Source organism: Hyperolius riggenbachi, chromosome 3 (assembly GCF_040937935.1).
Source record: "Hyperolius riggenbachi isolate aHypRig1 chromosome 3, aHypRig1.pri, whole genome shotgun sequence".
Taxonomy (NCBI): Eukaryota; Metazoa; Chordata; class Amphibia; order Anura; family Hyperoliidae; genus Hyperolius; species Hyperolius riggenbachi.
In genome coordinates this window covers 177,245,070-177,266,291 of record NC_090648.1, presented here as the reverse complement: position 1 = coordinate 177,266,291, position 21,222 = coordinate 177,245,070, and the positions used below count along the sequence as shown (strand labels likewise).

At 41.9% G+C, this 21,222-nt stretch overlaps 1 protein-coding gene across 1 annotated transcript in view; it reads left to right on the top strand.

Annotated features, from left to right (window-relative positions):
* EFL1 (elongation factor like GTPase 1) overlaps positions 1–21,222 on the top strand; it is a 424,348-nt gene that overhangs the window by 379,300 nt on the left and 23,826 nt on the right. The window contains exon 19 of the mRNA XM_068275325.1: positions 11,824–12,008. Within this exon, the coding sequence (XP_068131426.1) occupies positions 11,824–12,008 (185 nt within the window). The remainder of the gene's footprint in view (positions 1–11,823; positions 12,009–21,222) is intronic.

Here is a 21,222-nt window from a genome sequence, read left to right as displayed (position 1 = left end):
TGTAGTAAACAAGACAAAAAGCACAGGAAGAGCTCGTATGTGCAGAAAACATTCAGGCATCGTTCACATTATAAATCGCAAGCGCTGGGCGCTTTTGTGAGCGCTTTTCAAATCAATTTTGCCGGTGATTTTAGAGCGATTAGCAATTTTATTAAGTGCTTTTGTGTGGCGATTCACATTTTTTTTTTCAGTCAATCAGGTAGTGAACTCTTTGACTTGGAACTGAATCTTTTGAATGCTATTTTTTTTAAAAAGCGCTCACAAAATCGCTTTCTCAAGCGCTTAGTGATTTTCCTATACCTTGCACTGAAGCGCAAACGCTCAGGAAATGGCGCAGGAGCCGCGCTTGCGATTAGAAAGAAAGCTCATAAGAAATCATTGCACATGGGCTTTTAAAGCGCTTTTAAAAATCATCAGCGCTTAAAAAAATCCAAAAGCGCTCATAGTGTGAACGAGCCCTCATGGATTTTTGAATCTGACAAAGCTTTAGCATTGTTCCACAGCAGTAAGTGATAAAAATTGAGTGAATTTGCACAGTGTCCAAACAGGTGCAACAAGCATGGGAACATTTGCATCGTAACCTACATAATAAAACCCCTTTGTCTCTGCGTCCGTGTGTGTCCTTTTGTGTGTGTGTCCCTGCGTTTGCGCTACTGCACATGTGCCGCAGGGACACCCTTTGGACGGAGCAGGACAGCCAGGGGGCGGCCGGACAGGCGGACAGGCGGGTGTGCGTGAACACGTGCTGGCCGTGGTGACGGACCTAGCCCGTTTTTAAAAAGGATAAGTCACTAGTATGAAATATCCCATTGATTTACATGGGTTGTCCATTCTAATACAAAGTTGCACTGCGGGAAAACACATGCGGATTATACACGTGATCACTGCCTGTACGGCAAGTATTATTTGTAGAGGGTTTTGTACTGTGAGTAGAAAATGTTTTCCCATTTTATATGTTTATTTCTTTTACTAGCTTCTTAGAGAAAAATAGTTTAGCATGTCATAGGCCAGTTGCTATGCCTACCTTATACACATTCGTACAACAATGCCGAAGGCAAAAGGAAGAGCGAGTAGGCCCACAAAATGATATGCACATCTTCACTTCTGAAGTTGCCGTCAATACTTTTTAAGAAAGTTATTTTAGAAGATGAGCAGAGAAAAGGTTCATTACAAAGAATAAAACCAGAGTAGTCATTTGTAATTTGTGTCACTTGAAATATGTAGAAGGGGCTGAAAGATAAAAGCATGTAAACGTCTGTTTCCTAATTTATTATGACTTTGTTACAATTTTCATATTAATGCTTGGCTGGATAGTGTAATGGATAAGGGCTCTTACACAGGAGATGGGGGTTCAAATCTCAGCTCTTCCTGTTCAGTAAGCCAGCACCTGTTCCATACCTCCCAACATTTAGAGATAACAAAGAGGGATACCTCTAGCACAGTGGTCCCCACCCTTTTTTAACTCAAGGACTGCTTTCGCACCTGCCAGTTTTTCCAAGGACCAGATTGGTCGGAGGTTTGAAGTTTCGGAAGGAGCCGTGGGGTAGAGGGGTGGTAGCATGGGGGGGGGGGGGGGGGGTATTCTATGGATAGTGTCAGTACATATAAAAGTCCTGGCAGCACCAGCCCCTAACCACTCACCTAATCACCCTCAGCAGTTGGGATTTTTTTTTGTGGCCTGGGGCAGTGTCGCTGCATAACCCACCATAAGTGCACCCCATTCAGCACAAGACAGATTTGGTGTGACCGGTATTGAAAATGAGGGGGTTCAGCTTGGGCTTCCCCATCTACTGGTGCAGTCACCTACAGCCTTTCTTGCTGCCCTTATCTGCCTCCCCACACTCACTTTTACACTTCCCTCCTCTGCTTTCTTCCTCCCCTCATTCAGTTTTCCCCTATCCTCCTAAGCCTATCATTCTTCCTTGCATCAGCAACTTACCTCACCTCCGTGCAGACTCTGTGGCTGAAAAGAAACCAGAGCGTCTCAGTCCTCCTCACTGTTGACCAAAAATTTGGACACACCTTCTCATTCAAAGAGTTTTCTTTATTTTCATGATGACTATGAACATTGTAGATTCACACTGAAGGCATCCAAACTATGAATTAAAACATGTGGAAGTATAGTACATAACCAAAAAGTGTGAAACAACAGAAAATATGTCATATTCTAGGTTCTTCAAAGTAGCCACCTTTTGCTTTGATTACTGCTTTGCACACTCTTGGCATTCTCTTGATGAGCTTCAAGAGGTAGTCACCTGAAATGGTTTTCACTTCACAGGTGTGCCCTGTCAGGTTTAATAAGTGAGATTTCTCCCCTTATAAATGGGGTTGGGACCATCAGTTGCGTTGTGGAGAAGTCAGGTGGATACACAGCTGATAGTCCTACTGAATAGACTGTTAGAATTGTATTATGGCAAGAAAAAAGCAGCTAAGTAAAGAAAAACAAATGGCCATCATTACTTTAAAGGTGGCCATACACTGGTCGATGTGCCATTAGATCGACCAGCTGACAGATCCCTATCTGATCGAATCTGATCAGAGAGGGATCGTATGGCTGCCTTTACTGCAAACAGATTCGAATCAGCCTGAAACCGATTCACCATCTGCTGAGCTGCTCCTGCCGCCTGTCCCCCCCCCCGTATACATTACCTGACGCTGGCTCCCGGGCATCTTCTCCGCATTGCACGGCTCTGTTCCGGCTCCATTACGGCGCTTCCTGTGTTACTCCGTGACCAGGAAGTTCAAATAGAGCGCCCTCTATTTGAACTTCCTGGTCATTGCAGTGACACAGGAAGCGCCAGGATGGATGGAGCCGGAACAGAGCCGTGCAGCGCGGAGAAGACGCCCGGGAGCCAGCCTCAGGTAATGTATACTTGATCGGATCGGCCGCCGCTAGCGACGCGCACTTTACCCGCGGGCGATCGAGGGTAATTTCCAAAAGACCAAGAGTCAACTCTGCTGTGGAGGATAAGTTTATCCGAGTCACCAGCCTCAGAAATCGCAGGTTAACAGCAGCTCAGATTAGAGACCAGGTCAATGCCACACAGCAGCAGACACATCTCTAGAACAACTGTTAAGAGGAGACTGTGTGAATCAGGCCTTCATGGTAGAATATCTGCTAGGAAACCACTGCTAGGGACAGGCAACAAGCAGAAGAGACTTGTTTGGGCTAAAGAACACAAGGACTGGACATTAGACCAATGGAAATCTGTGCTTTGGTCTGATGAGTCTAAATTTGAGATCTTTGGTTCCAACCACCGTGTCTTTGTGCGACGCAGAAAAGGTGAACGGATGGACTCTACCTGCCTGGTTCCCAACGTGAAGCATGGAGGAGGTGGTGTGATGGTGTGGGTGTGCTTTGCTGGTGACACTGTTGGGGATTTATTCAAAATTAAAGGCATAATGAACCAGCATGGCTACCACAGCATCTTGCAGCGGCATGCTATTCCATCCGGTTTGCGTTTAGTTGGACCATCATTTACTTTTCAACAGGACAATGACCCCAAACGCACATCCAGGCTGTGTAAGGGCTATTTGACCAGGAAGGAGAGTGATGGGGTGCTGCGCCAGATGACCTGGCCTCCACAGTCACTAGACCTGAACCCAATCGAGATGGTTTGGGGTGAGCTGGACCACAGAGTGAAGGCAAAAGGGCCAACAAGTGCTAAGCATCTCTGGGAACTCCTTCAAGACTGTTGGAAGACCATTTCAGGTGACTACCTCTTGAAGCTCATCAAGAGAATGCCAAGAGTGTGCAAAGCAGTAATCAAAGCAAAAGGTGGCTACTTTGAAGAGCCTAGAATATGACATATTTTCAGTTGTTTCACACTGTTTGGTTATGTACTATACTTCCACATGTTTTAATTCATAGTTTGGATGCCTTCAGTGTGAATCTACAATGTTCATAGTCATGAAAACAAAGAAAACTTTTTGAATGAGAAGGTGTGTCCAAACTTTTGGTCTGTACTGTATATGTGTATGTGTATATATATATATATATAGATAGATAGATAGATAGATAGATAGATAGATAGATAGATAGATATAATTTTTTTTTTTTAATCAAGAAAAATGGACTATTTCGTTTTTTTCATTAAAAATCCGCTTAGACATGCTGGAAAAATCTTTATATTGGATCTAATGAAGTAATAGAACAAAATTATCTAATCGAAAAAAAAAAGAAAAAATTGTACCATGTATGGGCACTATTAGGCATACCATAAAGCATTCATAAGCAAAATATGTAATTTTAAAATTCAAGCCACACTTTTTATCATACCGGTAATTACTTTTCCGTCATTGTAACATTTGAAAATAAGTAATGTATCAATTTAAAAGCCGAGAATCAAGTTTAGAGTCAATTAAATACATTTTTCAGTGCAAAAATACATACATTCATACTGTATAGGTCTTTACCTCATTCCTGAAAGAGGGACAAATGAGTAAGGAAGAGGGACAGGGGCACTAAAAAAAGGGACTGTCCCTCCAAAAGAGGGACGGTTGCGAGCTCTGCCTATTCGGTGAGGAGTCCTTGGGCTAGACTCCCTAACACTGCCACTGTCTATAGAGGTCACCCTAGTGGCTGCAGCTCTGGCGTTTTGAGTCCGCCAGGAGATAAGTGCAAACATAAATGTTTTTTGGCTTGTCTTGTCTAAAACAGAAAATCATATGGGATAGGAAATTTAAGCCTCGAAAATGTTCCTCCGAGTTCTTTATGTTTTTCGCAGAATGCTTTAATAGTGCCAGGGATGAAATAATGCTGGCAGTAGAATTTCACAGGACAACAGCAGGAACATTCTTTACACACAACTTGCAATCCTGACAACTGCTTCCTTTGTCTCTACCTGTTGCTGCCCTGTGAAAAGAAGCCACTGCAGCTGTTATGCTTTCCTTTTACAAATTGCTCCAGCCAGCTTTAATTTAAGCCTAAAGTGACAGGAATATGGAGGTTGCCATTGTTCTTTCCTTTCAGGAAATGCACTTGAGTAGCTGGCATGCTGATCTTTTGAATTTACTGGTATCTGCAAAAAGCACGCGAACACCTGATTTGCATACTAGTTCTGAGTCCATGATTTAGGTGACATGTTTAAATAAAAATCAGCAGCAGTTACCTTCCATATTGCTCAATCTAGATTAAAAAAAAAACCTTTTAAATGTAAAATACATGTGCAGACATACATATTCCATGTACATCTGTCCCAAAGTAAGCCCACATGGCTCTGTTAAATTTAAAGCTATAGGCTTGCTATACACCAGCGGTTCTGGATGCAAGTCTGGCTACAGGGGCATAAAGAGATACAGTAATCTGCAGATTTTCACTTAAAGGGACTCCGAGCAGTGCAGAAACTATGGAAAGATGCACATCATTTTAAAGCTCTCTTTCTCCTCTTTCCAATGATATATAAACCACCACCCTACGCCTTTTAGTTTTCGCTATTTTCGCGATTGAAATTGCCGCGGACGCGATTTCGATCGCGAAAATAGAGAAAACTAAAAGGCGTAGGGCAACGATGTAGGTGTCGTCAGAAAGAGGAGAAAGAGAGCTTTAAAATGATATCCATCAAGCCATAGTTACATTGTATTACACAGGGCGACTTTTTGTCAAAGTCAGCAGCTGCATTCAGCAGAATGGAGCTGCTGACACTGGGGAAAGTGTGGTCCTGTGTAATACAATATAACTATGGCTTGATGGATATCATTTTAAAGCTCTCTTTCTCCTCTTTCTGACGACACCTACATCGTTGCCCTACACCTTTTAGTTTTCTCTATTTTCGCGATCGAAATCGCGGTCGCGGCAATTTCAATCGCGAAAATAGCGAAAACTAAAAGACGTAGGGTGGTGGTTTATATATCATTGGAAAGAGGAGAAAGAGAGCTTTAAAATGATATGCATCTTTCCATAGTTTCTGCACTGCTCGGAGTCCCTTTAATGCTGATTTGTTGTAAATTCCTTTTGTTTTAAAGCGGAATATAACCCAGCATTTCTTCTTTGCTCTAAAAAATTATTTACAGCATATTATATACAACCAGCATTTTTTTTACTAGAACAGCATTCAAAGGGTTACACACATGACTTTAAAGCTCAGTGCAGAGAAATCTGGACGAATCCAAAGTGGAGATAATGTTATCTTGTTGCATAGTTACATAGTTATTTAGGTTGAAAAAAGACATACATCCATCGAGTTAATTGTGTCAAGTGAGGAATGTGACACATTCTCTGACTGTGGAGAAGCTCCTGGAAACAGACAGGAACTCAAAGCATTTCTGCCTTCAATACATAATGAATGAAACCAGTTATAAATAAAATGCAAAATCAGCACTCAAAGTAAAAACTGTACTTTTGGAAACTTGTAATTTCTAAATGAATAATAATACTTATGCACAAATGCAAATATGATAACCGTATGGCATATAAAAAGTAGGAAAACATGTTTTTATTGAATATTATGTCAGGGTTTTATACCACTTTAAGAAGGCAAACCACAGTAAGGTTAACCTTTTAGCAGCTTCAAACGAGATGACTAGTTTTAGGCTGGTTTCACAGTGGGACGTTAAAGTCCCACGTTACAGCAGCCAGTAACGCAGCCTAACTCACAGCACTGTAAAATCAATTGTGCTGTTCACAGTGCACACGTTGCGTTACATAGTAACGCTGCACGTTCTGGGAAAGTGCAGCATGCAGTACGTTATACTGGGCTTTAGCTGCGTTACACTGTGTGCACATGCTCAGTAATGTTGGAGGAGGAGGTCTCCCCTCCTCCGCGGCCAGCCACATGGCTAATTAATCTTCACTGCACTGTGGTGACTCGTGGTGGGACTGTAGTGTTGTCTGGATCATGAACGAATTGTTCATTTGATCCGGATCTTTTTTGTGAGTCGAATCATCCGGATCATCACAATGAAAGTTCGGTTCACAGTGGATGTCTGTCTGGAAGAAACAGGAACATACAGAATGTACAGTGCAGGGACAGTCCTGTCCTGCCAGTCATTTCACCCCCAGTCTGCTTCCCTAGTAAAATGATTCAAATGATTCGGTTCAAAGATCCGGATCTTTTCAATGATCCGATTCAAATGATCTGAATCCTTAAAAAGATCCGGACTTCCTATCACTAGAGGCTGCTTTGAGAGCTGCATAACACAGCTCAATCTGACGTCCAACTTCAATACCACCATGCGTTGCGTTAGGGGCACGTTATGCAGCCATAACATCCCCTAAAATGCAATGTCTTGGTGTGTAAGTAGCCTTAAGCTGCTTATTGTAAACCTCTAACGGGATAACTAGTTTGGTTTCCTTCTGCAGCCAAACGAGTGCATGGAAGTAAGAAGCTATATTTATCTGCTCTGGGCGACTTCTTCTCTTTCTCCACCAGCAGCTATGTAGTCCCGGTAGGTCTTCTGTCTCCCGGTCACTTCCTATCACATGGTATGACATGTGGTCGGGATCCAGGAGATCGTGTCACAGTTACAACGCCACCCGCTGGTGGAAGAGGGGTGTTGGAAGAGATTTCCATAACCCCCGTTCCACCACCAGGTGGTGCTGTACCGCTGACATGGTCTCCTGCATCCAATCATGTCATATTATGTTATCAGAACCGAGGAGACCTGCCAGGAGTCTGTCGCTACCGCGGTGGAAGAGAGAAAAATCCGATCAGACGGGTATGTATCAGCTCTTCCTGCGCCACCCCTACCTCACCGTCACATACCGCGTGCCGAGACTGCCAGGCTGGGGAAGGTACACTTCCCCAGCAGCAGGAAAAATTCAGCCCTAAAGCCAACCAAAATGTTACTTTATTTGGCTACTAAGGGGTTGAAGAGCATTGCACCTCTTTAACCCATTCGCGTTCCGTCGTTTTCACGTGAGAAATGTTCATCTCCCATTCATTAGCCTATAACGTTATCACTACTTATCACAATGCACTGATCTATATCTTGTTTTTCCGCCACCAATTAGGCTTTCTTTGGGGGGTACATTTTGCTAAGAGCCACTTTACTGTAAATGCATTTTAACAGGAAGAATAAGAAAAAAATGGAAAAATTCATTATTTCTCAGTTTTCAGCCATTATAGTTTTAAAATAATACATGCCTCCATAATTAAAACTCACGTATTGTATTTACCCATATGTCCCGGTTATTACACCGTTAAAATTATGTCCCTATCACAATGTATGGCGACAATATTTTATTTGGAAATAAAGGTGCATTTTTTCCATTTTGCATCTATCACTATTTACAAGTTTAAAATAAAAAAATATATAGAAATATTTCATCTTTACATTGATATTTAAAAAGTTTAGACCCTTAGGTAAATATTTACATGTTGTTGTTTTTTTTATTGTAATGGTTTTTTTTTTTTATAGTAAACATTTTATTTGGGTACTTTTGGGAGGGTGGGAGGTAAACAATAGATTTATAATGTAAATGTGTGTTAAATTTTTTTCTTTTCAGGTGTAGTATTACTTTTTGGCCACAAGATGGCGGCCATGAGTTTGTTTACATGACGTCACTCTAAGCGTAGCACACGCTTAGAGTGACGCATCGGGAAGGAGACAGCCAGAAAAAGCACAGCTTCCGAGAGAAGCTGTCGCTTTTTCAGCGGGGGAGAGGAATCAGTGATCGGGCTCCATAGCCCGATACATTGATTCCTTGGCTACCGAATCCGCGGCCGGGAGTGCGCGTGCACGCGCACGATCGGCCGCGGGAGCATGCGGTAGCGCGCATGGTTCCTGGACGTAGAAACTACGTCCAGGAACCAAAATAGGTTAACAAAACAAGCATTACCCTATTTAACTGGCCTAATATAAATAATAGATCATAGCCTATGTAATTATAATACAGAATAACCAAATGATTCCTGTCTGGTCATGTTCAATATGGTTACAGCACTGGACTGGAGCTGTAAAAGAAAACTCAGTGGTAAAAGAAAATTATCTGATAAATCATTTTAGAGCAGAAAAAACACTCTCGACTTGATGGAAAAAATGTATATGTGACTCTGCAATTTAAAATGAACTCCATATGTACAGGCTTAAGGCCTTTACCTTCATGCCTAGCACAGCGTTTCACTGATCAAAGAGCCCATATGTTAGAGATGTACAGCGCTGCGGAGCCTTCCTTTATGAACAAGAAACACATAATTACACCATCCTAAAAAAAAATAAAAGCTGAATTTTTTGCAGCATTCTTTATTTTCAAGTAAAATGCACCGATTTCAGTAACATTAGTGCTCCACTTATGAAGTAAACCCTAATGTAATTACAATTAATATAGCAACTTGTGTAGTCAAGGTTCACATCCATTGGCTGGATCAATATTCAGAGTACAGACTTGTCACCATGTTAGGTGCTGTACTGCCGGTTACTAATCTTAATGGACCACTACAGCGGAAAAAGTAACAAGGTTAAAATCTGACAGAACTAACAGGCTTGGGAATAGCGCATTTCCTCGTGGAGGATTCTCAGGGTTTTCTTTGTTTTTCAGAAATGCGTTTGAAAGCAAAGAAAACCCTGAAAATCCCCCATGAGGATATGGACTAGTCCAAAACCTGTCCTTTTTGCCAGATTTTAACTGCATGCTTTTCGCTGTAGTGGTCCTTTAATATTGTGTGCTCAAGATTCCCCAAACTGTATTTGTGTGCCATCATCATATTTCCTGCTGTCTCAAATCAAAGCTCCACCTGTAGTGTGAAACCTTTCCACATGTCTCACACACCTTTTCTACCAGCATCCATTGACTGTTTAGACTTCTAGATTTATAAAGACTGTAATTCCTGTCTTTCTACAGAAGTGCGCTAATTTCTGAGACTATATTACAGGTCTGATTTTCAGCCATGATAGACCTAGAGAGACATAATAGACCTGACTTTAGCACAAGCAATAGTGTAACCCTTGCCTGTGCTGTTCTAGATTTCTACTCAGAGCTCAGCTTATATTTAATAAATATTAATTCCAGTACCTTAAAACGTAAACAGTTTTTATACTTTTCAGGGTTTAGTAAGGCAAAACTGAGCAATGTATATCTAATATAGCTAGACAATCACAGGGTTTGTTCTGAAAGATTGGTTATTACATTACCTGCAGTGTGAAAATCAAACATTAAATGCTTGTCAATAAAAATTACATTAAGGTAAATGTCCATGCAGCTTAAAGCATCTACTTACTGAAAACAATACATAATAATCCTTTAATCAAACTGTAAAAGGCTGAACAAAAACTCAGTCCAACCTTCGGACATCTTTGCAATAATCCTATTATTAATTTATTTAAAAAAATAGTGCATTATATTGCTTTTATTGGATCTTAGCCATTACATATACTACTTGAATATTTGCACCCTTTCCAGTAATTTCGCATAGGCCTGATGCCATTTTATTACTCTCATATCTGGACTTCGAATTGCTAACTTCAGATTTTCTTGATCTTACACACATTACAGGTAACAACAAATATTTGTGACCCCACTCTTATTGTAGGTTGGGGGTTCTCAGACTGTGGGCCAGGAACCATGGATGGACCATATCAGGTGTTCCCCCAACAGCCAAACAATAGACAATAAAATTGAATTTACTTTGTTATTAGTTAATATTAAAGATTTGATTCATGAATATGAAGCGGTTTTGTTGATTGAGGTACTGACTGTGACTAGGTTTTAAGTGGCCTGTGGGCCACAAAACCTTGAGCACCATCATAGTGCACCTGAAAATGGGTACTATCTGGTTGGGATGGTAATAATATGGAAATAAGCAGACACTGTGAAATTTGGGTGAAAGGTTCCAGCTTAAATCGAGCACCACTTTTTTCCCTGGTTTCTAATAGCTACAGAAGTAGACAAGACAAATAACATTTATATTGCGCTTTTCTCCTGGCGGATTCAAAGCGCCAGAGCAGTAGCCACTAGGGCGCACTCTATAGGCAGTAGCAGTGTTAGGGAGACTTGCCAAAGGTCTCCTACTGAATAAGTGCTGACTTACTGAACAGGCAGAGCCAGGTTCGTACCCTGGTCTCCTGTGTCAGAGGCACCATCCAGCCACTTCCCCACCCCACCCCACCCCAGGATACAAAGCTTTTGTTTGTTCTCAGCAAGCGTGCTTGTGCTTGGTTCACTTTAATGTAAACCCTCCTTTTTACTCAATAAAATAAATATCTACACTGAACAATACAGTTTACTACAAACTGTATTATTTTTAATTATTAATATTATTTTAATATCAGAAGCCAGAGTCCAGTAAGCTATGGAAAGGCAATATGTTTGTGTCATTTCTGAAAAAGATTAACAAATCTTCTGTTGTATTCTAAAGTAAAGGCACCACCCTTTTTCCCCCTCATTCGCTCTGCTGGCTGCTTAACTGATCACATGATTCCCCCAGTCAGCGAGTTTCCCCTAATGGCAGAGCATGCTATCAGGTTTGCTTTAAGGGTAAAGAAGCTGGTGTTTTAAGAAAATTACAAAGATTTATTGCGCAACTTCTTAGTTATATCTCTCATGAAGAAAGGCTTCCTTGCTGATCAATTCCTTGCAGATCAGACGACTTTTAAAATATGCATACAGCTTGTTTTTATTATTTCACACATTCTCTCTACAAGTCACCTTTTATCACCACATTCTCAAACAGATTGCACAGAATGTCTCCACTCTTTCTGTAGAATGCCTGAATTAGGCACTTAAGATGCAGTATTGTTGTTTTTATGAAGAACAGTTGTATAGGGTGGAAGTCCACGTTTTTGAACCCCCAAAACGTGTGGCTTTTTCAATACATTTATTGTATCTTGAGAAAACTGATTGAAAATATTTGACAGGTTTTTGTTGTCTTATGAACATTTCCACAGGTCGCATGTATGGTGTCCTGTCGAAAAGAGAAGGTCGCGTCCTGTTGGAGGAGATGAAAGAAGGAACAGATATGTTTACTATCAAGGCTGTGTTGCCTGTGGCTGAAAGCTTTGGCTTCGCTGATGAAATAAGAAAGAGGACAAGTGGCCTGGCCAGCCCACAGCTGGTGTTTAGTCACTGGGAGGTAAACAAATTATTCCTTTTAAATAGTTAGCAGGTCAAATCAAATGCGAGAAGAGATGGATGCTTTGCAGATGGGTACCACTTTGTGCTTTCCTTACTAACATTTTCTTGCTGCCTCAGCAAAAGTTTTGTATTGGTCTGGGATAGAGTACCATCAATAAAAACAAGAAGTTTTGAATTAGGATGATACCATTTACTGGCTAACTTAGAAGAAAAAGAGAGAGCTTTCGGGCAATAAGCCTTTTTGAGGCTCCTTTTCTTCTAGGTTAGCCAAAAGTTTGTATCATCCTGATTCCAAACTTTTTGCTTTTAACTTTTTCTGAGACATTATTAGGTTCCTGTTTATAATACACTGTTTGTTAATTTAGGCCACTAATCCTAAAATCCGCAACTTTACATTTTTATAATAATGTTGAGCCACAATTAATCAGTCCTGTAATAACTTCACTACAAATAAGTGAACTTAAACACATGATATTTGTAGAGCTTCAGGGATTACACTGATAGCAGGAAGTGATCTTGATAGGTTACCCCTCTGATTCCTCTGATTACCGTTTCTGTCTGCAGAACTGTTCCTCATAGATGTTTTACATTTTCTCACACCACTCAGAGTAAACTCCAGAGACTGTTGTACATGAGAATTCCAAAAGATAGCAGATACTGAACGACTCAAAAAAGATATATTTTTTTTTTTTTATTTTTTTTTTTTTTAGAGAGTGTAATGGTTTCTCCTACATAATTTCTCTGTACAGAAACTTGTGACTGCTTTCATTGTGTAATTGATTAATAAGTCTTTCTTGGCTAGTCTTTGTCACTTGTCATTTGTCCTTGTTGTGTAGGAATCAGACGCGACACACAATTATATTATCAAGATCAGCCGATCAGAGACTAAGTTTCTCCATGATTTCTCACTCAGTGTACCCGAGGCGAACCCCGGACACAAAAATACATATTTAGCTAAGAAGAGGTAAGCCTCTGGATCTTATGGCAGATTCCCATGCCGTCCTCACCAAGTACGGACCACCTGAGAAAACCTTAAAGTGAATGTTTACCGTATCAAAAAAGAAAAAGTCAGATACTCACCTAAGGAGAGGGAAGGCTCGGTCCTGATGAGCCTTCCCTCTCCTCTCCCGGTGCCCGGTCCTGTGCAGGATCCTGTGGCAGTATTCGACCAGTTCGGTCAAATACTGCCACTTCCGCATGTCGAAGGGAGGTTTCGGAAGCCTTCGGGAGCACTCGGGCTCCCGAGGACGCGGCCGCTCCATACTACGCATGCGCGAGCGCCCTCTATGACGCGCTCGCGCGTACGTAGTATGGAGCGGCCCGTCTTCGGAAGCCTGAGTGCTCCCGAAGACCTCCGAAGTCCCTGCGGCGGCGGACGCGAACGGGAGAGCCAGCGCAGCACCGAGGGCACCGGGAGAGGAGAGGGAAGGCTCATTAGGACCGAGCCTTCCCTCTCCTTAGGTGAGTATCTGACTATTTTTTTTTATTAGCGGTACCCATTGGCTTTAAAGGGCTTTGACGGTAGAAACACCAGGACTGCTTTCATCTTCAGGCACGAGTGTGGACGTAATGCACCTATGTGATTACGGTCGTGCTATTGCACAGGTGCGGTTGTGCTCACACAGAAGCAGCATGGCCGCACTCGTGCCTGAAAAGGAATGCAGCCCTGATGTTAAGGAGGGTCCCCGCAAGCATTGGCAGGGGGAGGGCCTGCAAAGCCTCTACAGAATCCAGAAGCTTCCCTATTTTTAGGTAAGTATGTGTTTCTGAACCCAAGCTTCAGATTTTCTGCAGGCTTGTTTCAGGTGTGTGATTCAAACTCTACTGATGCCAGAAAAATCATCAGGATGCCAGGCAACTGGTATTGTTTAAAAGGAAATAAATATGGGAACCTCCATATACCTCTCACTTCAGGTATCCTTTAAGAGAAATGTATTTAGGAGAAATCAACCATCTCTTGTATTGAATTCAGCCAAACGGAGTGAGGTGTGATACTTATAGACTGACGTTGCCTGAACCTCATTCCTCTAGGTTGCTTCGGCAAAAGTCGTGTGACTAAATGTCCCCATTTCTTCATGTGACAAAATGACACCATTTCATCGTAAGCAGTCCCAGGGCCATATGCAATTCACCTTTTCTCCTAGGTGATATTTTCGCACCTTGTCATAAACTGCCTTTTAAACCACCAGCAAACAAGAAAATACTCAAAATAACTTTAATAGTACTTTTCACCTACTTTTAGGTATCTTTTCCATTGTAAAATGCTTGAAAATTATTTTAAAGAGGATATGAAAATTATCTCCTAGGAGATAACTCAGGTGAAAAAGTTAATTGCATATGGGCCTCAGTGTGGTCCTGGAATAACCCTTTCTCCAGTAAAGTAGGGACTTTATTTTTTATCAGTCCAGCAGGAACGTGTATTTCTTGACCGATTACAATGACACCATGCACAGTGACTGGTGGTTTACCCTGGATGTGGAACATAATGAACCAACACAGAATCCATACTACAGGTTCTTGGATAACACATGTGACAGCCTATTTTACTACTACATGTAAATCATACTGATGAATACACCTCCTGTTATTGTTAGATTTATTTTTTTCATTTGAATAATAGATGTGGATTTCATTTGATAATATAATAGCCCAGGCATAGCATTACATTTAAATAATTTGATCTATGAATGTTCTTTAAATCAACTTTTTAAACTAATCTTGGAGAACCGTGCTCGGTTTTATTTTCTTCTCATTAAGATAACAGCTGATCCTGCCAAGCAGGCACACCCTGCTTCCTTGCCAGATGTTAGGTGTCTGTCTGGGGCTGAATAGGATTTCAGGAGTGAACTGAAAAAAAAAAACCTTTTGGATCTTAAGACACACTAGAGCCCAGTGGGAGCTCTGGAAGATTTGGATAGAATGGAATGTGAGGAAAAACATAACTCACATGTGAGATGAAGTGTTTGACTTTATACCTTTCTCAGAAATGATTATTTTAAAATGATTTTAAATCTAGCTACCTGGCTTTTGTTGACCTTTTTAGTGGGATGATTGGTTGTTAATACACTGGATACTATCAGTACCAGGTCAACATTCAATGTGTGATGTTTAAAGGGAACATTAATTGATGATAAAAAAAATTTGAGTTCAACTTACCTGGGGCTCCTACAGGCCCCCTGCAGACGTCCTGAACCTCTGGTCTCCGCCCCTCTAACCCTACCCCCCCACCCCCGAGAGCTTCATGCGCATGTGCAGTACGGCTACGGGAGCATGATCGAGGGCACATGTGCGGCCAGGTGCAGTGGCCACCGACTGACCAGTCGCCAGAAATGAAACTTGCTCGCTGCAGGGGACCGGAGGTTCGGTTTGTCCCGGCATGGGCAAAGGTCTTTTTTTTAGCATCAGTTAAGGTTGAGCCCTAGATTACAGAATGCTGAGAACTCTTTAGGGGGATATTGGCAAGTAAAATTGTATCCTTTGAATTTACAGATGATGGGCATTTATTTATATTAACTATATTTTTCAGTAAGATATACATTTGTATTGTCAATTGGATCTTTAATAGGAAAAAGTTTGGTAAACCGATTCCATTTCATTCTTCTCCACGCCCTGTATTAATATTCAGTGTTTTGTACCCTTAAACCCTTGCACTGTGTCATTGGGAATAATGGCTCGTTCACACTTGAGCGGGAATCGCGTGATTCCCGCTCACCGCACATCACTAGCGGTTTTTAAAAACCGCTAGCCCCATGTAACACTATGGCAGTGTTCCGGCATTTTGCGGTTAGCGTTAACTGCAAATGTGTTACATGCAACGGTTTGCCGGTAATTCAGGAGTGATCGCAATTAGCATGTATAGAACCGCTTACCGCATTGCTCCCAAAGCGCTACTTCATCCAGTGATTTTCTTTTTCCGGGTTTAACGCGGAAAAATCACTCCTGCAGAAAGCTAGCGGTAATCGCTAGCATTTTGCGATTCTAAGTGTGAACGGGGTTATGCATCTAACAGGCAGTTGATTTGGAAATAAGACCGGGATAAAGCACAACTTTTGCATTGTCTTTATAGTAAACCTGCCACTCCATTCATGAAAGCAAAGAAATATCTGCCCATGCCAGAATATATTCAATGTATAGTATAGCTATGTGTTTTGGTAACTCTTTTTATTGAAAGGGTCAGATCATACAGCAAAGTACTGAGAAATTGTTAAAACCAAAGTATTGTCATGTAACATACAGTATCGTAGGTGGTCCCTTAGTGCAGGGGTCCCCAACCTTTTCCGGCCCGGAGGACCACTTTCTGACCAATTTTTTCTTCGGGGGGAGACGGGGCAGGGGCGGTGCACGACCTAGTGGACAGTGTCGTGCGCAGCGGGTTACGGGGGGGAAGGGGGGTTGGGGTGCGGTAGCATAGCTAGCATAGTTGCCCCAGTATAGGGAGTTAACCACTTCTCAACCGCAGGGTTTTTCACCTAAAAACCACAGCAATTTTAACATTTCAGGGAGGCAAGGGTTAATGGGGGTATAATTTATTTAAAAAAAAACCTCACTGATGCTGATCACTCACTAATGCTGTGTTAGTTAACTGAGATCCTCTCACGAGTGATCTCAGTAACTGTAACAGCATAGTGACTGATACAATGTTTACACACATTCTGCATGAATGAGCACTGTCATTGGCTTTGGCAGTGCTCATTCAAACTTGCAAGCACTTTGATTGGCTTTGTGAACACATGTTCACATCAGCCAATCACGGACCAGCGGGTGCCCGACGCGTACGCGCATCCGCGTGCACGCGAACGCGGACGCAATCGCGCACAGCAGGAAAACAAACAGGAGTTGCCTATCTACGCCCCTGTGACTCAGGTGAATTTTAAAGGGGCGTAGATAAGCGTGGCAGAGGTTGCTAAGTGGTTAGTTGCCCCAGTATAGCTAGTATAGTGCCCCAGTATAGCTAGTATAGTCCCAGTATGGCTAGTATAGTGCCCAGTATGGCTAGTATAGTGCCCAGTATGGCTAATAAAGTGCCCAGTAGGGCTAGTATAGTGCCCAGTATGGCTAGTATAGTGCCCAGTATGGCTAGTAAAGTGCACAGTATAGCTAGTATAGTGCCCAGTATAGCACCCTAGTATGGGTGGATGTATAGGTAGGTAGGTTGTGCCCCCCCCCCCTCCCCCCGCGCTGCCGCCGCTCCTGTTACCTTATGAGTGGGCGGCCACTTCCTTTCTTATAGTCCCCCAGGCGCCGCTCTCCTCTTATCAGCATCTCCTATTACAGCAGCACGTCTTGCGGCTGCTGTAAGGAGGGAAGGAAGGACAGCGGTTCCCATGGTAACAGCGATCGCCACTACAGGAAGCCGCTGCCCTGCTTCCTTCCCTCCTTACTGCAGCCGCAAGACGCGGTGCTGTAATAGGAGATGCTGATAAGAGAAGAGCGGCGCCTGGGGGACTATAAGAAAGGAAGCAGCCCCCTCATAAGGTAACAAGAGCGGCGGCCGCGAGGGGAGGGGCGAGAGGCCAGACCCGCCGCGGCCCGGTGAAAAACTGCCAACGGACCGGTAGTGGGCCGCGGCCCAGTGGTTGGGGACCCCTGCCCTAGTGGGAGCAGCCGATAGCTGTGTTTTTTTAACTTAATCTGCTGCCAGTGACCAGATATCTATAGTTAAGTAACCTGTCTATCATGTAATCTCTAATCTCAAACCAATCAGGTTTTTTGCATTTAGATGTAATGTTCACACCACTTTAAGACTCGTACACACACGTGCAACTTTCCCACCCAACTTTTTTCCAATCTTGTCTATTGGATGATAGGTTGGGCTTGCGTATGCATGGCAAACGAAAAGACGAGTGACTGATAAGAGGCGGTTTTCATGATCCAACCCACGGATCCACTGACCATGATTTTGGTGCTCGTTATGGTGTTGGGATTGTGGGTTTGAGCTCTGGTAGTAATCTGGTGTACTCAATCCAGCATAAACCACTAACTAGACATAGTGGAACTGGCAGTTGAGTGACTACTCGACAATCTGCTGTTTGGAATATATGACAAAAGTTCTGCAATCTCTAAAGGTGGGTACACACCATGCAGTTTTAACTTCAGATCCTACTTCTGAGTAAATTATTGGGTAGAACAATAACATATACAGCCTACCAAGTGTCAGCAGCTCAACATCGATCTCTTTGTAAATCAAAAACAGAGCGGACATGCTGGAAAATATCAATCAAAATACTGGGTATCGTTCTGTGTGTACATTCTTTCGATTAATTTTCAATCAATAGTCAATCAGAAAAATAATCGGAATTTGAAAAAAAAAATCACATATGTGAGTATGCTAGCAATCTTCTGTATTCGAATATCGCTCTGATCATTTACTCCAGTCGGATCTGAAATGAAGATTGCTTGGTGTGTTCCAGGCTTAAGATGCAGCTGGGCATTGTAATGTGGTTTTCCTAACAAACAGATCATATTGCATACTATAAACAGTTTTAAAGAGAGCACAGAGTAGGCATTTTTGTAAAAAAACAAAAACAAAAACATGCTACCTGATCCGGGGGGCAAGCCGGTTCAGGTAACCTCAATTTCTGCAGCTCCTGCAAGTGACGCCCCTTCCTGTTAAGATTGCAGAGAAGCTGCATGTCGGCAATTCAGGGGGTGACAGCATGGTGCAAGCGGGGGAGAGGGGGACAGAGAGGTGTGTCATGGACCAGGGAACATGCCTCTGTTTCCCATCCGCGCCACCTCGGGTACACTTTAATAACGCCGAATAAAGCTGTAATAATCTGCTCTGCTCAAGACCATCTAATAATCTGTTCTGCTCTAGTCCATCCTAGAAGTCAGAAATATTTATAACCCTGGAGGATACCACTATTCTCTGTTTTTTTTCTATATTAAAATGGATCTCATCTGTCATTTCAAGCCAGTCATTATACTTGTCATCTGTGACACCTGACATTTCTGAGACTAATGTATTTCCTGAATAAAATGGTTCGTATTGTGTTTGCCAGAACGTGTTTGTCTTCTTGGAGAAGTGTAGTATTATACTTTGCTGGTGTTCTAAAGAAAGAGCCTTTATTTCTAGCAGACCAGGAAGCTGTTACATGCTTTCGAAATAAAAAAAAAAAGAATAAAAAGGCAAAAAAACCTGTGCCTGCATTATATCAGTCTCACATAAAAGAGGAAAACAAAACACAGGGAGATTGTAAAGCACATCATTTAGGCTTTGTCATTGAACAGTCGTAAGGCTAAGCAACTCTTGGCTGTGTAATGGTGTTGACGAATGCAGTACGGCTAAAATTCATTTCATTTATCAACTCAATTACAATAGAAAGTCATCCACGATTTTCTCGAATGCTGTCCCCTGAAAGCCAGAGCTTTAAAAATGATAAATAACAGGCATAGATGTGTGCCAGCCTCTTGCAATGTAGTGTAATATAAACATGGGTCTGGATTAACATGGGTGTGCTGGAGATCAGGCTAGTCTTTTAGACAAAGGCTTTTCATATATTTATTGAGCACAACAGAATCTTGTAAATCTGAAATGGTTTTTTTTGCAATTTATTTACATAATATTGGTTTGATCTTGTTGAAGGCCTGGTAGTACTTAGTCTTTGTAGTGTTCTGATATTTTTCAGCTTATTTATCTTATTGACAAGACGAGAGACAGAACATTTATATTGCGCTTTTCTCCAGAGCTACAGCCACTAGGATGCGCTCTATAGGTAGTAGCAGTGTGTGGGAGTCTAGCCCAAGTACTCCTTACTGAATAGGTGCTGGCTTACTGAACAGGAAGAGTCAAGATTGAAGCCCTGGTCTCAGAGGCAGAGCCCTTAATCAGTACACTACCCTGACACTTATTGGCATGTGGTTTGGTATAATGAGTTTATATCGCCGCCTTATAACTTATCATAAATTGTGCATCTAAGCTTAGATATTGTACAACATAAAAATACAGTGTGAGAGGTATAAAAAAAACTTTTGAAAGATGCAGACTTAGATCTCTACATAATAATAATAGATGTTTGCAGTTACTATATGTTGTCCCTATAAGCGCATATGCATTCCCTTGTTCCCATGTATTGTTATGATTGTTATTACTTTGTATTTATGTATCACCATCATTTTGCCCAGTGCTGTGCAAAGTACAATATAGACACCATGGGGCAACTAATACAACCCCAGTTCCCACACATTTTACAAGAGGAATATCCAACTATTCAAGTACCTAAATACATGCATAGTTACTTTAAGTAGAACAAGGAGAGAGCGGTAATGGAGAGAAAGGTAGCAGAGAGATGCATGTCTGTCTGTGAGGCTAGGCCCCTGTTCACAGATCTCCTCTAGGGGCAGAGCCCATACGGGAAATATAGCATATCAGTTGCTTCACACAGCCTAGCGATAGATTTATATACCAACTGATATTTACATAGATCTTGCCAAGGGGTGGCTGATGTATAGTTTGCACATGGGGCCACCAGATCACAAGGCTACAGTGTAGGGGCCTTGAACACAGTGATATTTTTACTGAACATGGCTGATTGCAATTTTATTAACACAATTATCTTTTATTTTTATTTATTTTTTTTGCCAAGAGCCTTTGCAGAGTTTGTAGAGGTGTCCCTCAATGCCCACCAGTTGGTTGTTAGCGTTGTGGCGGGCTGGAAAACTATGCCCTCTATCCCCCTACACTTCATAGAGTAGAACACATAGCATAGTAGATAGTCCTTTGCACTGGGCAACATTCCTCAAAACAATCACGAACGATGGTTTTGGGTGACCAGTATTTCAAGATTGTACTCAGAATAAGTATGGAAGCACTGAATTTGCTCTCAGTGTATGTATTTTGTATTCTCACAAGCATTGCATTCCTACGGTGTTTAAGGAGTCTTTCGAGCTTCTTCTAGCACTGAACGTCAAGAGGTCATATCTATTATTTGGCCCTCTGCTCCATTGACTCAAAAAACTGCTGGCAATGAGCTACATCAGTAGTACTGTAAACAAATACAGGGATAAAGAAGATCTATTTCCCTTGCCGTGTAGAATTCCTATTTGAAAATCAGAAATAAGCTTTTGCTGCTACACTGATGAAATTGGGTTGCTATGGGTCACTGAGTTTGTTTTGCTTTGCAATAGGTTATTCAATGAACTCCACAGTATTTGATGAGGCCGTGTTATTTGTATGTCAAAAGCCAATAAGCCTACACAGAAATCTAAATTAT